Raw genomic sequence first — 18,646 nt, forward strand, 5'->3', positions numbered from 1 at the left:
ACGGTTCTTCCACTGTAGATTTGGTGAAAAGTATTGATCTTTCCTCAAATAACTTGGAAGGTGAAATTCCTGATGAAATAACCAGTCTCATTGCACTGAGTACCTTGAACTTGTCGAGGAATCATTTACATGGAAATATTCCATCAAACATTGGAAACTTGAGTTCGCTGGAAACACTTGACCTCTCACACAATCACCTTTTTGGAGAAATTCCTCAAAGCTTGTCTTTTCTGAACTACTTGTCTCATTTGAACTTGTCTTATAACAACTTTTCTGGAAGAATTCCTTCGGGCAATCAGCTCCAAACGCTGGTCGATCCATTCATGTATGAGGGCAATCCATCATTGTGCGGCTTTCCACTCTCAACCAAGTGCCCTGGAGATGACGAACCTACTAGCACTGGAAATCTTCCTGTCCAAGACACTGATGATGAAGATGGCAATGAAAAGCTTGGTCTCTACATCAGCGCTGCGCTTGGATTTATCATAGGCTTCTGGGGTGTTTGTGGCACATTAGCTGTGAAGAAATCGTTGAGGTATGCCTATTTTCAGTTCTTCGACAACATCAAAGAAAAGATAATAGTGGCAATTGCAGTGAAAGTAGCTCGTCTCCGAGGGCAGCTTTGAGTGGAAATGGAACACTTACTAATTGGTGTGTTCTACTGTTGTTACATATGAACGAGGCAAACTCAATTTGTTTTCTTTTCTCTTATTCCATCTGCTGTAACATGATCCAATAAGATGATCACATGGCAACTTGGAATAAAAATGAATGTTCTATTCGTTCCAGTTGGAAAAGAAAGCAGTAATATTACAAATCTAGCTGCAGAATTTTACTAGAGAACTACTGATCTGACTTATCATTGAAATAGCATATATGGCAAATTTCAAAAACTAAATTCAATAAAGTATACCCATTTTCGATCCCAGTATGAAGATCTTAATTTTCGGATTCTTTGATCCCAGTTCTAGCTCCTTGAGGTAATGATGAGAGCAATTGGCTGTTTGCTTAATCTGCTTTTCTCTTGCAACAAGGAAACAACTCACTGCAACCAGAACCAGATATATAGTAATATAGACACCAACTTATACACTCAAACACTCCTCAAACACTTCTACATCATCTATTGACACTTACACAGTTACACCAACTGCAAAAGGCCAGAAAGAAATATTACTCGATCCACTAAACTCATCTCAATTTTTCAGATATGTATGTGTATCAGACTAAAATTTGGTTCAGAATACATTGTACGTGTTCAGCCTTATTTTACATCAGAATATCCATGATCCATGAAACTTCATTTTAAATGGTGCAGTCCCCTCTTGTTATTGTATAAACACAAATGGAAACAAAGCATGACTCTCCAGCATCCGCACTCTCCACACAACACCAATTTTTTCATGGCTACAGATCAATTTCATAGCCCCTTCTCTCTAAAACATTTTTCCCTTTCATTGTCCCAATTAAACAGCCCTTCCCACTGTTCTCCATTCCACTTTCCTGCTTCTTTCTTCTTAGCCGTAAGATCTGTGTTATATACCTAGGCCTTTCTATGCTTAATATGCTTAATTATTTAGCTGGAACTGCTCTCTCCTGGTATTTATTGCACTCTACCTACTCTTTTGGAGTTAGGGTACTTCCCACCTTGTTCTTTTGTGTGGGCACTATTTGAGAGCTCTGTCTCTTCTTTTTGCTTATTATTTGTTCAAGCTATCATTGGCATCTTCCTCAGTACCACAGGAGGATGTTCCATATGAGGATGAAGGGATTATTGAAGCTTTGTCAGTTTGTTTTGAAAGCAATGCTGAGTTTACAGATCCTGATGATGGAATCAGTCTTGTTGGTGTCCTAATCGCTGACGAAGAACCTGTAGTTGGAGGAGTTAAGGCTGCCTTAATGGGTATCTGGAAAACTCTTGGTCAGATTAGGATCGTCGGAGTCAAGAAGAACACTTACAGCCTTAACGTTGGCTCGGAGAAACTTGCAAGAAAGCTGCTTGAGGAAAGTCCGTGGAATGTTAAAGGTATGTGCTTTACCATTCGGTACTGGCCCAGATATCATTCTATCGATGATATTGACACCCACAGAGTCACATACTGGATACAAGGCCACGGAGTACCTCTAGTACAGTTAAACAAGATCAATGGTCAAAATCTTGGTCAACTATTGGGCTCAGTGGTGGAGATAGAAGACCCAGGGATTGCTGGCAACCGTGGTTTTTTGAGGATGAGAGTGGATATTGATTCAAGAAGACCCTTAGCTACTTTCATCCAGCTTCCCAGGCCCAACTTAGCTCCAAAGAAGATATATCTTCAGTATGAACATCTAAAGAGTTTCTGCTATAATTGTGGCCGTCTGGGTCACATGATAGCTGCGTGCAGGTATCATGTCAATCCTATTTTGATCTCTTTGGGTGTTAAGTGTGATAACTCTCTGATTGCAGACCCCCCAGAAAAACCGGTTTTTACCCAAGCTCATTTATCTCCTAGAATTCCATATGCTCCATCTCCCGGAATTTTTGGTTGGAAAAAAATGAGCAACGGTATACCGGTATCTGGTTTTGCTGGTAATTCAAATCATGGGGACCCATTGGTGGCACACGATACTATGTCTGATGCTGATACAACTAAAGAGCTCTGCCATCTTGATGTCTCTGATCCCTCCTGTTCATTGAAAGACAAGTACCTCTCTCGTGTTCAGAATACACAGCCAAGAAAGCAAAAGAGTGGCCCTCCTCTATGGGACCCAGACTCACATGGGGTTCTTGTCAGAAATGGAAGCGTGTCACGAGCTCTTGGAGGATTGAACCTCCATGTTGGGCCATGGGCCGACCCGGAGTGCATACCACCGTGGGCTTTCCACAATAATGCCAACTCACTGTTTCCCACCCCATCCACTTTGAACTGCTGTGATGAAACTGGGGCAAAAAAGCCCAGTATTGCAACACTAGTTGAGATTGCTGTAGAGAGTCAAAGATTGATTTCCGAAGACAACCCTATCCCCTTGAAGAGAAAAAGAAAGCCGAATGTTCCTTTTGAGGAGAGCAGCAAGAAGACTATATTGCCTTGCTCGACACCCCGGAAGACCAACAATGGAGGAAGAGGTAGAGGGCGAGGGAAGAGGGGTTATGGTAGGGGTAGAGGTAAGATAGAGGCCCCAATAGCTGATGTGGTTCTGACGATTGGAACCACAGAGCAGAAAGATGTGTCTGAAGGTATGGAGGATTTCACCCACCTCCAGGGTTGTGGCAGCTGGCCGAATGCAGCTGCAAGGTCTCAATGAACTGCATATCTTGGAACTGTCAAGGCTTGGGGAAGTCTTTGACAGTCAAGACACTCCGGGAGATTACCCGCTCCCATGATGTTAGTATAGTTTTTCTTTCTGAGACGCATAAAAATAATCACTATGTGGATGGAGTCCGCAAGGAACTAGGTTACAGTAAGGGTTATAACATTGATCCAATCAATACTGCTGGGGGCTTAAGTTTGTGGTGGAAGCCAGGTTATAAGGTGGATGTAATTGACTTTTCAAAGTTCTTCATTGATACAATAGTCCAAGCTCCAGGTGCTGATTCTCCCATTCGAATTACTTGGTTATACGGGCCGCCCTATAGAGAAGACAAGCCTGATTTCTGGGGTACATGGAATTCCTCCGGGTATATATACAGATGATTGGTTGGTCATTGGCGATATGAACGAAATGGTCAACCAAGAGGAGAGGGAAGGAGGTTGCCAGTGGAGATACAATCAGGGGCACTTCTTGTGTGATTTCATCTCCACTAATGCGCTGATTGATATTGGTTTCAAAGGTCAACGCTTCACATGGGCCAGAACGGTGGATGAAGTTGTAGTGCTGCAAGAAAGGCTGGATTGCTGTTTGGTTAATGAGCGGTGGCTCCTTCACAAGCCCAATACTTTCTTATCCCATTTGGCAAGGGTTGGATCTGACCATAATCCCCTTTTGCTTTGCACCGACCCAATTATAGAGAAGAGAAATCCGGTGTTTCGCTTTGAAGCTTATTGGGCTGATGATCCTAAAGCCTTCCATATTGTTAAGGAGTCTTGGTTGACTCATTCTCTTATCACAAATGTCGAGGGCTGGATTTTGAGGCTTATTGGGCTGATGATCCTAAAGCCTTCCATATTGTTAAGGAGTCTTGGTTGACTCATTCTCTTATCACAAATGTCGAGGGCTGGAGTACTAAATTGCATGCCTGCAAAGTGAATCTAAAGACTTGGAGTAAAAATTTACTGCCTAGGTATACTCGTTCAGAAATTCAAGCTTGTCTAATGGATTTAGAAGAGCTACAGTATTCTTCCCCATTCAGTTCATCTTCTGAACAAGTGAAGTTAAAGAGTAGACTTCGGTCTTTATGGTTGAGGGAAGAACAATACTAGCACCAGAGGTCAAGGATGAATTGGCTTACTACCGGTGATAGTAATTCTCGATTTTTTCATCTTACTACAATCTTCAGGAGGCAACGCAATAGAATTCTCAAGATCCAAGATGACCGTGATTGTTGGCTAGTGGGGGAAGCTAGCATCAGGGCAGAATTTGAATCTCAGTTTCAGATGATTTTTACAAGTTCTGGGCCTCGTCAATAGGGCAATGTTTTTTCTGGGACAGAGCAGATTGTTACTATGGAGATGAATAAGGATTTATTGGCCCCTTTCTCTATGGATGAAGTTAAAGATGCAGCCTTTCAGTTGGGAGCTTTGAAAGCCCCAGGCCCCGATGGCTGTCCTGGGTTGTTTTATAAGAAGTATTGGTCGATTGTGAATGATATTGTGACAGCTTCGGTTGTAGATTTCCTTAATGGTCAAGTAAGGGTACAATTCATCAATCAAACACATATTGTGCTTATTTCCAAGATCTCGAATCCTGAAAAGACCACTCATTTCCGGCCTATAATTTTGTGCAATAACTCTTACAAAATCCTTGCCAAACTCCTAGCCAACCTATTGAAACCCCTCCTTCCGACACTCATCTCACATAATCAGAATGTCTTCGTGTCTGAAAGATTGATACAGGATAACATTCTGCTGGCACATGAAGCCTATCATTACTTGCGGTTGAAAAAAGAAGGTGATGTTCATGAATTGGGTTTGAAACTCGACATGAACAAGGCTTACGACCGTGTTGAATGGGATTTCCTTGAAGCTACATTGGTTCGGTTTGGTTTTGATAGAAGGTGGATCAATCTTATCATGTCCTATGTCACAACAGGTTCTTTCTCTATAGTCTTAAATGGAAATCCTGGAAACTTTTTCTACCCAAGTCGAGGATTACGTCAAGGTGATCCCCTATCTCCTTATCTCTTCTTACTTGTAAGTGAAGTCCTCTCTCTCAGGTTAACTAAAGAAGAAAGTGATGGGAATATGTTAGGGGTTAAACTTGCGAGGTCTTGTCCACCTCTCTCTCATCTTCTTTTCGTGGATGACGCCCTTTTTTTCCTGAGAGCCACACTAAAGAATTGCCAGCAACTCTCCCTATTATTTTTAGAATTTTGCACTACCTCCGGACAATTGATCAATTATGGGAAGTCAAGTATCTACTTTTCTCCTAATACCCCAGTTCAGATGTAGCTATTGATGTGCTCCCTTCTAAGCATAATGGTTGCAGAGAATCCTGGAAAGTACCTAGGTCTCCCAACCTTTTGGGGACGATCTAAGTCTCAAGCTCTAGGCTATATAAAGGACAGAATTTCAGGAAAAATCAATGGGTGGAAAGAAAAGTCCATTTCACAAGCAGGGAAGACTGTGCTCATAAAAGCAGTGGCTTTAGCAGTTCCTTCCTTTCCGATGACATGCTTCAGGTTCCCTAAAATTGTCTGTGACGATATCAATTCTGCTTTGGGTAATTTTTAGTGGGGCTCTATAGATGGGAAAAATAAAACTCACTGGCGCAGTTGGTTACATCTCTGCAAATCTAAGGAGGAAGGAGGGTTGGGTTTTCGAGACCTTCATCACTTTAATCTTGCTCTCCTAGCCAAGCAGGCTTGGAGACTTATTGAAAATCCACAGTCAATGTGGGCAAGAGTTCTCAAGGCAAGGTATTTCCCTAAGGTTGGTTTTTCAGAAGCTAAAAAGAGGCATCGGGCTTCATGGGGATGGTCTTGCCTCCTGGAAGCCAGAGATTTTGTCACAAAAAAGGGGTGTTGGCATGTTATCAACGGTTCATCTATAAATTTATGGAAGGATCAGTGGTTACCACCTCCCAATATAGGTTGTTTACAATCTATTTCACCGATCCCGGATGATGCCCCAACACTGGTCAGTGATTTAATTGACAGAGAAAACAGGTCTTGGAATTTGGATACAATTCTACACCTACTCAACCCAATTGATGTCAACAGAATTCTTTCTATTCCAATTGGTCCTGGCGTAGCTAGGGAATGACAGATTAATATGGCCCTTAACTAAGAATGGCAAGTATACTGTTTCAAGTGGTTATCATTGGGTTCATAGTCATCTCACTATAAGATCAAGCTCTTCCACAAGCAACACTTCTCTTATCATAAGTGCAAAATGTTGGAAAATGCTTTGGGGTTTGAAAACCTTACCAAAAATCAAGTGTTTTCTCTGGAAGTGCTTGAATGGTGCAGTTGCCTCTTTTCTCAATCTTTTTCACAAGACACTGTCTCAATCCCCAGTTTGTCCTTTATGTGGTGATTTTGATGAGTCAATTGAACACATCCTATTATTATGCAATTGGGTTGACCCAATTTGGTATGGGTCTCCTCTGTGCCTGAGAATAGAAAAGAGAAAGGTTACTACTTTGGACAAATGGCTACAGGATTCTATTATGCAACACAACTCTAACAGTGACAGGGTTTGGTGCGGTACCTTGATTAGCTTTATTTGCTGGTCAATCTGGAATGCTAGATGCTGCTTCGTTTTTCAATACGAATCACCTTCTCCTATTTGTGTGCTTCAAAAGGGAATATCAGCCTTTGAATTCCTCAACACCTGGTCAAAGGAAAAATTGAAAACAAAGAGCGATGGAGTTTTGAAATGGACTCACCCTCCTGAGGGAGTGACTACTATTAATTGTGATGCGCCCTGGTCTGATGAGAAGAATGGGGGTCTGGGAGTAGTTCTCCGCAACCATGAAGGAGAATGTATCGGAGGGGCTCATGGGCAAGCCTCTCTGCCATCTGTAGAGACCGCTGAAGCCATGACAATTCTATTGGGAGTTAATGTAGCTTTGGATTTGGGACTGAAAAATGTAATTGTTCAGTCAGATTCTCTAAGTATTATCACAGAACTCAACTCTTCTAGCACATGCAAGAATTGGAAGATTACTCAGATAATTGATGATATCAAATGGAAGAAGGAAGTTTTCAACTCCATTACCTGGGACTGGATTCCCCGTGAAGCAAACCAAGTTGCAAATGCTGCAGCTTTGCTTGGAAAAAGGATGATGGGTCTTAACTGATGGGTCAACCGGCCACCATCATCTCTCTCAAATGTATTCCGGAACAATGGTTTGCCATGTCCACCGTCGGTGGCAGTTTAGTTGGAAGCCATCTTTGGTTTCCTTAATTTTTTGTTACTGATGTCCTTCTGCATTCTCTTTTCTTAGTATGTGAGATGAAGACTTCAGTTTTTGTCTCTTCTTTCTCTCTGGGCTTCGCAGTTTGCTGGCCTGTGTATTTTTTTGGGCTTTGCCCTTTTAATGAATAACTTTCTCATAAAAAAAAAATAAAAAATAAAAAATAAAAAAAACAGATCAATTTCATAGCCATTTCAAGATTGCACCAGGAAAATTAAATGTATACATAGTACTGTGTTAGCCAAGAAAGTTGAGCATATCTATTCCATGCAGACAACATATTAGATCTCTTTTCTCTTTTTTTGTGGACTTCACTCTTCAGAGCTGGTAATGGAAGATGATCGAAAACGTATTCTACTTGGTTATTAAGCTCTCAGTAAAAGTAAACCGGAATAATTAACAACCTTAATATGGGAATTCCAAATGCAAACTTACATATATAGGGCAGTAAACTTGAAGTCAACAATATCTGAAGAAGAACAAAGCATGTAAACAGCATTACTTCAAGTCTCAAACGAAAATCATAAAAATGATTTTATCTTATTCTTAGCACAACGTCTAAAAATGATTTTGCAATTAAACTATTAAAGAGAAAGGAATAACATAATATGGACAAGTCGGTAATTAACAAGCATCAAAGAAACAACTATGGCACCCTACTCAAAACCATCAAGCTAGGATCGATACTGAACTATGTAATCTGGCAATGTAAGATCATATACCTTCTACACAAGTTTGCACAAGTAACTAAGGAGATGCCTTAAGCCCTTGGTGAAATGATCAACTGAAGAAGACACAATCATCATCTTGCTCAAATTTTAATTCCAAATGATTCAGATTTACGAATACAAGAACATGAATAAATACATGTTTCTCATTCTAGAGCTGACACCAAACAAAGATTATGCAGAAAAATGAAATGAAAGCCGCCACATAACTGTTATATATACTAACACCATCGACCTTGCCCTATTTCTTGAAGTTACCCAATGGACACCTCAAGAGTGTACATTCTTAAAGAGCAAGTTTTAGTGTTTTACCTCGATGAAGTTATGGGTTTAGCGTTGACATCCATGAAATTTGACAACGAATTTTCGCCTCTACTGGTTCTGAGGTAGGTCTCGCCGACTCACCGGAATGGAGTGAGGGTTTACCGATTTGCCTCTCGATTGTGTCTACTTCCATTTTTGACTGAGCCAGTAATTCTTTCGAGAACGAGGAAAGAGAGGGATTACTTGAGGCTTTGGGCCGGCGAGCTGAAACATGGTGGATCGGAACTCGGAAGGGCCATATATGCAAGGTTAAAACATGGTGGAGCTGAAACATGGTGGATCTGAATTTGAATTTTCCTATAGTTGTGTTTCATATCCTCCAAAATCTTACAATAAAGAGAAAATTTCACAAACAGTAGTCACTTTGGTATCTCAACTTTAAAAAATATCAGTGTCTCAACTTTTAACCAAGACCTAAGATGCATTTATCGGGTTAACTTCGATGTTAAAGGTGTTAACTTTTCAAAGGTAGACTTGTCCGCCTTCCATGTTTCAAGCTAAATTAAAATATTTACTTTAAAATTTTTGACGCCAAAACTGGTGACCAAACTATAAGACGAATAGCCTAGTACTATTTGGTCTCATAACATTAGTCTCCCCTCTGTAAATGAGATGTTATGAGTTTGACTCACAACAGACTCGTTGACGAGTAGCCTAGTACCATTTGGTCTAATGACATTAGTCTCCTTTTTATAAGTGAGAGATCGTGAGTTCGACTCACAACAGACTTGTTGTATCATTTTAGTTGTTTGTTTGATTAAAAAGAAAAATATTGTAAGGCGAGTAAAAAATGAAAATGAGTATCTAACACTGAAATTGATTAAAAATTTCATCTATGTGATTCCATTTACGCTACATTTTAAACACAAGGATGTTCATTCTCAAAAGAAAAACAAACAAGGATGGTCAGTAGCCACACAAACTTGTCTAAATACAAAATATAACACCGTACCTTTGAGAGAATCTAATCTCTCAACAGAGACGAGAAATTCAAAATATAATTTGTCGAGAGTTTGATCGTTTTTTTTTGTATCAATGTTTATCAAGAGTTACTCGAGAGTTGTATTGACTCAAGTTTGAGGGTTGAAGGTTATGGACTATTAGTAAATCTAGCTCTAAAAAGTTAACACTGTTAACATCGAAGTTAACCCCGTACGTATATGCATCTTGGGTTGGGGTTAAAAGTTAAAACATCAATCTGATATCTTCTGAAGTTAAGATAGCAAAGTGACTAGTAGCCTAAAGTTTGAGAAATTTTTCAACGCTACGAGAGGATCACGTGGCTGTATAACGTGGTCCTACATTCCAATCAAATATTGACACATGGATTTTATTAAGGAAAAATTACATAAGTTATTTTATCAAAGACAATTTTAGCTTTGTTGTTGCTTTTTAAACCCTAAACTATAAACCTTAAACCCTAAACCTAAACCCTAACCCCAAACCCTAAACTCTAGTCCAAACTCAATAAAGACCCATGAAGGTCATTTCACAAAAAATAAAAAACCTTAGTTTATATTTTAGTTGTAATAAATACATGTGTCAATATTTGATTGGAATGTAGGACCACGTCATACTGTCACAGGGTCCTCTGTAGCATAAATATTGTTTGTGAATTTTTCACTAAAATAAAACTAACCAAAAACAGATCCCGTTCTAATTATTGTCTACCATTAATTTCCTCCAATATCATAATACCATATCATCCATCCAATATCATAATACCATATCATCCATTTCGTAGACATTTGGCTTTATGAGGAACTTGAAGATTTGTTGGCTTCATTGCTAAAAGCGTATAATAAGGAAGACAATTTATGTGATACACACACAAAATTAATCTTGCTGCTTTATCGGTGTTGTGTTATGTAGAGGCCACAATGGCATGAACAAATTACTCGGTGTCTACTTGGCTTGATGAGTACGCGCGTAGGATAAGTTAGCAACACAAATACTGTGAACGATATCTGACATTTGCTAATTATTTGAAATATGGAGAGAATGAATCTCATTGTAAGGATCATATTCAATATATACATTTCCATTATGTTATTAATCTTTCCACTTGCAAAGAAATAAACCGGAGTAAGTGATACCATGAAAATTCAGTACCAAATGGGAAATAAATTAATAAAAATTAAAATTCATCTACTGTATGTCTGTATCTATATAAAATAACGAATCAATTAAATGACTACAGAAATAATCACTATCTGCAACACTAGACTACTACAGATCCAATTACATCGATCTTAATTAGATATCAAATGATAACCAGGCGGCGCCAAATTCAAGTCCAGATTCAAGCACGACACCCTTTTACTACTATTCGATTTCTTCAACACCGGCACGGCCGCCGCCCTAATCCGCTCCGCCGCAGAACTCATAACATCCTTATGCCTCCTCATGTGTCCCCCAAGCGCCTGCCCGACTGCGAATTCCATCCCACAGATCGTGCACTCGTGTTTCTTGGGCTTTTCTGGTGACGAAGGCTGCTGTAACAGATCTGCAGCGCCACTGTCTGGCTTCGGCTTCTTGTGGCTCGCTCGGTGGCCTCCGAGGGCCTGGAACGACGAGAACTCCCGGTTACACGTCTTGCAAGCAAAGAGGCGGCCGGAGGAGGGTTGTTTTCGGATCGAGGAGGAATGGTTCCGGTCTAGTTTGGATAGTAGCATCAAGCAACTGACCAAGTCGTCAGTCTGCTGCTCATCTTCTCTGGCTCTCTTCATTATGGGTGTGAAATTGAGACGTTATGGGTGAGTTGCATGGAAGTGAGAGGAAGGCAGGGTGTGTTTATATAGCGGTTTGAGTCGGTGGGGGCAGCTAAGAATGACTAGGACTAGTAGTGACAGCTAAGTACGGTCTTGTGAAGACTTGAGGATTAAGTAACGGAGTACGTTTTGGGTTTTCTAGTGAGATTCTGATGTAGCCGTTGTAGTGGGCCAGGCCCAGCACGGCCTTGGTGGAGTAGTAAACTTCGCGAAGGGGTCGTTCTCGGCAACCCAGTGGGAAATTGTGAATTTTCAACATCCTACTCTTCTAGATGCTACGAATTGAAGCCGCAGCCAAGGCGCGTGTAGAGCTAAACATGGCTTCCATGCAAACTACTGAAAATTGGGCTGCGACCACATCTCTGATTTGTTATGTCTTCAATGGGAGATGTCAAAGCCAAATTAATTTCGGAAACTGTTGTGGATCTTTTACTAATTTTCAATTTAAATGTAAAATGATGATAATATTATATCATAAATCGGAGTGATTTAAATAAAATAAGTAAAAAAAATTGATATACCGTAAATATTTAACCGTTGGAATAACGATAGTCGAGAACAAACAATAAATTATAAATCATGACCGTTGGACCTGAGTCGGCTCATCGTACAATTCTCTAACTAAATAACGACAGTAATGTTACTTCAGACAACTCATGTGAATCGTCTATACATACAGCTTTTAACATTCCTAAGTTTTAAAAAATTGATATTAGTGTAAACATTTAACCGTTAGTATATTGATAGTCGAGAACCAGTAATAAATTATGAATCATATATGACCGTTGGACATGGGCATGTTCACTGCACAACTCTGTAACTAAATGACAATAGTATTACTTCCAACAACTCACATGAATCATCTTTATACATGCCGCTTTTAACGTTCTTAAATTCAAAAATCCAAGTTTCAATGAAGTTTAACTTTTCTATCATATACAAGTGAAAGATCAATCATATGTTTGAAATGCTAGCGTACTAACGTTTCCATTTATACGAGTATTTTCATTCGTTAGACACTTCAACTAATGAAAAAATGACTAAGCAGATTAGATCGAGTTTAGAACTTGGAGGTAGCTAGGTGTGGACCAAAAAGAAAAAGAAGAAGATATCATTAACAGTTGTAGACATGACCCTGGACTTCCTCAATCCTCACTAATGGCGTCTTTAAAAGTCTATGCATCATCTGGTATCTCTATCCAATATTGTTGAATATGTTCTTTCTTGTATCACAACCCGATCCTATAATTCTCTGTTTTGGACTTTTGGTACAGCGAATAATAATCCGTATGCAGCGCGTGGGGACTAGACTGTTCTTGTGTCGTTGCGGAGTTCGCAGGGGAAAAAAAGAAAAAGAAAAAAGGAGAAGGTTCCCACTTGCCAGTGGGAAGACGCAAAAGGAGGAGACAAATATAGGAAACGTGCATCGCAAGCACACACGCATGACGTAAGTTAAGTAGTGTCTTACCAATCTACGCGGTCCATCACAATCACGTTCACAATCAAAATTCAAAAACTAGTTGGTGATTGTGCTCCTAGTTTATTTCTAAGTTTCTCAGTTTTTATTTTTATTTTTTTATTATTATTATTATTTTTTTAAAGTTGCTCTGTTAATCTACTATATTTGTAGATCATTTCATAATTTAATAGCATCCAAAATTTTGTAAATTAAGTTCCCAAAATCATCTATCAAATATTATAGGTTGTTTTGACAATCTGACTACTATCAATTATACATAGTTGTTCATATTGATATGTATTGTCAATACATACGTTGCTTTGAGTCACTGGCCCACACTGTCGGAAATAGGCAGAGCATTTGCAATCCTGAGAACATCTCCAACGACTTCTTTTTAATTTCTCGACTTAATTTCTCGACTTAAAGCTTTGAGTCACTGGCCCACACTGTCGGAAAAAGGCAGAGCATTTGCAATCCTGAGAACATCTCCAACGACTTCTCTTTAATTTCTCGACTTTAAGCTTTGAGCAATTTTTTTTCTACAACTCTACCGTGTCCCTTATTTTAAAAATCTCATATATCCTAAACTCATCTTTAAAATTGTAGAGTTTCTTATAAATATAGGAAATTTAATTTTCTCTCTATTGATTCTTTTTTATTATACATGTTTTTTTGCCAACTTAATCATCCAAACTAAGTGCGCCAACGTCCAGACTATGTTCAGAGGGCCATCCGACTGCCAGAGGTGACCCCGGATGTGGTCTGCAATGGCTTGACTCTCTAGCTTTATTTGGGATTCAGATTTGCCAACCAGCAGTTTTTGCTGGTCTCCATGACCAACCAATCACCTCTCTCTCTCTCTTTCTCTCTTTTGATTGGATGGTGCAGACCAGCAAAAGCAGCTGGTTGACAAATCTGAATCCCTTTATTTGGAGTAAAAGTACCCCAACTTGCGCTTTCTTGGGTAAAATAGTATGCATCTCCTTTGAAAATCTCAAGAAACCGATGTGGGGAATCGTCTGTGGGCCTTATGCAATTTACGGTGAGCCTTGCGCGGATGTGAGCTTGGGAGAACTGATACTCTAATAGTGGAGGTTGTGGGTCATCTTCTGGTCATACATGCACTTTGAATTGATGCCCAACTATGTTGATGAAGTGCTCCTAGTGGCAACCCGCTAGGTCATTCAGAACCCTCACTCCTCACTCTCAGAGAGTTTCTTGAACAGAGAGGAGAGCAAGTCCCTGTGTCGAGAACATCATAATTGGAGAAGATCACCCTCATACCAGCTTTAGTTTCCTTCAATACCACAATAGTCTGATTACTACTTGTTTGTGCACATATCCCTCTATGCTAGCTCCAGAGTTAATACCGTCAAGGCAATTTGGTAGCAGAAAAATTATGTGATATAGTTTAACGACAAACATATATGTTTAAATTGTGTGATATATATAAATGGTGTGAATATGTGTGATAACTGATAACATAAAGTTAAATTTAAATCGTGTGAAAGCTTGCCCGCCGTGTCAGTCCTATTTGACTGTAAACACAAAAGCATGCTCACAAGAGAAGAACAGGTGAACCCATGCATCTAGCGTAATAGGAGATGAAAACACAAAGCAATATCTAATTAAATCAAGAAGTTAACTACAACATTAATTGTCAAATCATAATGATGTTGATATCCAGGTGGTGGCAAATTCAAATCCAGATTCAAGCTCGACACCCTTTTACTACTATTTGATTTCTTCAACACCGGCACAGCTGCCGCCCGAATCCGTTCGGCAGCTGAACTCATAACATCTCTGTGTCTCCTCATGTGTCCCCCAAGTGCCTGCCCAACTGCGAATTTCATCCCGCAGATCGGACACTCGTGCTTCTTAGGCCTCGCCGGTGAGCTTGGCTGTGCAAGTCGAACTGGTCTGCACCGCCCGGCTTCTTGTGGCTCGCTCTATGGCCTCTAGGGCTTGGAACGACGAGAACTCCCGATTACACGTCTTGCAAACAAAGACACGGCCCGAGTTCTTTTACTTTTTGATTGAGAAGTTGTCATTTTGGTCTACTTTAGATAGTAGCATCAAGCAATTGTCCAAATCTAGAGTCTGCTCCTTAGCTAATGAGGTCGGAGGAGTTTCCGATTTAGCTTTGGAGCTTTGATCTGACTGACAAATATCTAATCGGACCTGAGGAAGTAAGCAACTGATTGTGAGAGCAAAACGTTACTGTAGTATGACTAGTAAGCTAGTTGCGTGTTCGGATTTGCCCTTGAAGACTTGGCGAGTAAGCAACTGAATGAAAGGTATTATCGTAAATAATTTGTACGCTAGTGGGAATTTGTTCACCCGTTCAAGCGGTCGTAGGCAGCCCAACCCAGTGAGAGTGCTTTGAACGTTCCAATAGTCTAGAAAAAACTGGGTCCGCGTCCAAGCCCATCAGCAGCAATATTCAAGTGTGTGTGTGTATCTGTTTTTTTGTTTTTTCCTTTCTCTGAAGCAGATTAGCATTGAAGTTGCTTAATGTTTCATTTACTTTTCTTCGAACATTCAGTTAATTTTAGCTAAGAAAAAAGTTCATCCATTATATAGCAGAGTTTGGAATGAGAGAGCTCAAATATTTTTGACTAGTCGCTTATGACGGATGCTCTGCCTAATCTCAATGGCTCGATCGTTCTCTTCCTCCTTTATTTGGAACGAGAGAGTTCTAAGTTAAAGCCTCTTGCTTTGATAGAAAGAAAATGCATGTTATGTAATACATGAATGTATATCATGGAGAAACAAATTATCCAAAAAAAAAAATCATGGAGAAACAAAATTTTGTTTGAACGCCAAAGGCAGGTTCAACCAATTACTATTTTTGACCTCATGTTCTTCATTATAAAGGACCATGTGTCCTCTCGTTACTGGGTATGAGCAACCTTGGTTGACCACGTACGACTAGTTGGCAAGTATTATCCAAGGCAACAATTGAGTACCAAATAATATTGAGAACAATATATCGTTGTCTAAATTGAGAACAAATTAAAGAATGTACCAAACCAATGTCAAAAGAAATTAAACTAGCTGAGAACAATCAGCTAACCAAAAAATATTGGAGAAAACTGATATAAATCGTCTCCACTGTTTCTATACGAACACCGAATAAAAAAATTCCGACTATAGAAATTCACATCTAACCTAATCGAATTAGGTATACAATATGTGCAACACTATACTATTCGATCGGTTTCAAACAATCAACTGCAACTTTGTCAAATCGTAATGACGTTGATCTCCCGGCGGTGCCAAATTCAAATCCAGATTCAAACACGACACCCTTTTGCTACTATTCGATTTCTTCAACACCGGCACGGCTGCTGCCCGAACTCGATCTGCAGCAGCAGAACTCATAAGGTCCCTATGTCTTCTCATGTGTCCTCCAAGCGCTTGCCCAAGTGCGAATTCAAGCCCGCAGATCGGGCACTCATGCGTCTTGGGTTTCGCCGGCGAGCTAGCCGTAGACTGAGAAAGCTGTAAAAGGTCCGTAGCTCCGCCGGCCATTAGTTTCGGCTTGTTGTGGCTCGCCCTGTGACCTCCGAGGGCTTGGAACGAGGAGAACTCGCGATTACAGGTCTTGCAAACAAAGGCACGATCTGACGTCTTCTGTTTTTTGACGGGAAACGAATCATTTTGGCCGGCTTTGGACAACTGCATCAAGCAACTAACCAAGTCCAGGGTCTGCTCATCTTCGAATTGTCTGTCTCTTTTCATGGCTAAGCTGGTTAGGGATGGAGTTTCGATTTTCGAAGCGAAAGTAAGGAAGCTGTGTGAGATTGAGATGAAGTTCGATACTCGATCAGTAAGCGTGGAATGAAAAGAAGTGAGATAGAGGGGTGGTATATATAGGCTGCGAAACTATGACTAGTAGCGTACTAAGTAAGTAGCAATGACGTGTTCGGATTTGCCCTTAAAGACTTGGAGAATAAGTAATGTAAGGAGTGTGGTATTATTGTAATATAGTGTGTTTTCTTGTGGGATTGTTCTAGTGCCGTCATCGCGGCCACGTATGCGTCACCGCGTTGCTGGAGTGTGAGTTAACTTGGTGAAGCGGTCGTTATAGACCGACTAGCCGAGGGTCGTTTGAAGTATGAACATTCCCGACTCTTCTAGATCGATCCAACGGTCGGCGTCCAAGCCCAACCGCATCAACCGCGCGTGTTTAAGAAACTAGCTAGCTGTTTCGTCGAAGGAAATAGCTAAGTCGTCAATGACACACTTTTTTAAAACCGGTATATCTTTGAATATAGGGTTTAGACTATATTTGTTTCACTCCTTGCACCGTCCCTTTCTTTAAAAAAAAAAAAAAAAAAAAAAAAACTAGCTCAATGTCGTTGTCGACCGTTGAGTGTTTCTCTACGTGGCAATCTGATCTGATTATCTATTAGACGGAGATCATCGCTAACGTGTTTGTGTGGCAAGCACACAACAAATTAAGTAGCTAAGCTAACTGTGTATCTTGCCGAAAAATCTACGCGTCCGTCGCAGTTATTGATCAATAAAGAATGAGCTAGTTTAATTCGTACTTTCAGACTATTGTCATCCATCATGGCTTTCGTTATCTTGCCTCATATAATTGCTTCCTACTTTCCTAGATAGTTTCCCAGCTATATTGTTCGTCTTTCTAATGTATATCATACATAGTTTATCTGGCTTAACTATAATCTTATAAGTTTATGAGTACGTTCGTTTATTTTTACATAGTTTATCATAGCCTGTGTCTTAGCAGAAAGACTTGAGCAAGCATGAAAAACATCGGCAGTACTTTTTGAACGCGGAATGAAGAAGCACTCGGGTTGATCTAGTTAGCATTTCCTAAAGTTTCATGGTATGATACGTCAAAGGAGAATCACAAAAAAATAAATAATAATAATTCAATTAGATCATGATCTATTTGAAATACTTAGGCGACGGTAATCTATTTCTTCACCGAAGTGCTGTACTTAGGCGACAAATTGTCACCCCCGGTAGTCTTTCATTGAGTAAATAAAAAATTTAGGTGAAAGACAATGGATTTGTCGCCTAAGTATGACACCTAATTAAGTGACAGAGTACTTTTATCGATAAAGTGCATCTCGTAGGAGAAGAATAAATGGTTTAGTCGCCTAAAGATTCCACTTAATTATGAGGGACAGGTGACAAAACTTTGTTTTCGTTGCCGAGCCCGACTTAAGCAACGGATCATGTACGTAGCCTTTATGATGACGCAGTTTTTCATAGCCTAAGAGTCACTAAGACAACAAAATTTTCGTGGCCTAAGTGCACTACAAAAAAGAATTCAGTTAGCCACCGAAAATCGCCATGACTCGGATTTGCCGTCGCCATTGGTTCAAGTTTCGCGGACGACGCTGCGACGGCAAAGCTTCTGTGGTTAAACTAAAACCATTTTGCGACGGCAACTCTGCGCCGTGGCAAAAAAAAATTATTTTTTGCGACGGCAACTTTGTGCCGTGGCAAAAAACTTCACGTTTGGCGACGACAAATTTCCGCCGTGGCAAAAAACATGTAATTTTTTTTACCATAATCGTATTTCCTTATAATGATCAAATCCAACGGTCGAATTTGTCAAATTATTTGTGCTCCACCTTGTTCATTTTGATATGTACGTATGTTTTCTCCTATAACCAATAAATTAACATGTTATACAATACTAGTAGACATACAATGATTTTGAGTGATGCTAATAATAAAAATTGAAATTGATTAATTTGACATCACCCATTTAATGCCACCAGCGTTTGTCCAAACTTCAAAGCATAAATGCGCGCATATTCCCC

At 39.9% G+C, this 18,646-nt stretch overlaps 2 protein-coding genes and 1 pseudogene across 2 annotated transcripts; all 3 read right to left on the minus strand.

The window, feature by feature from the left end:
• Positions 1-10,742: 10,742 nt before the first annotated feature.
• LOC101302916 (zinc finger protein ZAT11-like) lies at positions 10,743-11,377 on the minus strand. Its single transcript, XM_004294555.1, has one exon. It carries the CDS (start codon positions 11,336-11,338, stop codon positions 10,862-10,864), a length of 477 nt encoding a protein of 158 aa, XP_004294603.1. The 5' UTR covers positions 11,339-11,377; the 3' UTR covers positions 10,743-10,861.
• A 3,090-nt stretch (positions 11,378-14,467) lies between these two features.
• Positions 14,468-15,722, minus strand: LOC101299283 (annotated as a pseudogene).
• Positions 15,723-15,800: 78 nt separating this feature from the next.
• On the minus strand, positions 15,801-16,678 carry LOC101303203 (zinc finger protein ZAT12-like). Its single transcript, XM_004294556.1, has one exon. It carries the CDS (start codon positions 16,581-16,583, stop codon positions 16,062-16,064), a length of 522 nt encoding a protein of 173 aa, XP_004294604.1. The 5' UTR covers positions 16,584-16,678; the 3' UTR covers positions 15,801-16,061.
• Between the last annotated feature and the right edge of the window lie 1,968 nt (positions 16,679-18,646).

Source organism: Fragaria vesca, linkage group LG3, assembly GCF_000184155.1.
Source record: "Fragaria vesca subsp. vesca linkage group LG3, FraVesHawaii_1.0, whole genome shotgun sequence".
Classification (NCBI taxonomy): Eukaryota; Viridiplantae; Streptophyta; class Magnoliopsida; order Rosales; family Rosaceae; genus Fragaria; species Fragaria vesca.

Coding starts and splice junctions, on each gene's coding strand:
- LOC101303203 (XM_004294556.1), bottom strand. CDS start 16,583: ATGAAAAGAGACAGACAATTCGAAGATGAGCAGACCCTGGACTTGGTT.
- LOC101302916 (XM_004294555.1), bottom strand. CDS start 11,338: ATGAAGAGAGCCAGAGAAGATGAGCAGCAGACTGACGACTTGGTCAGT.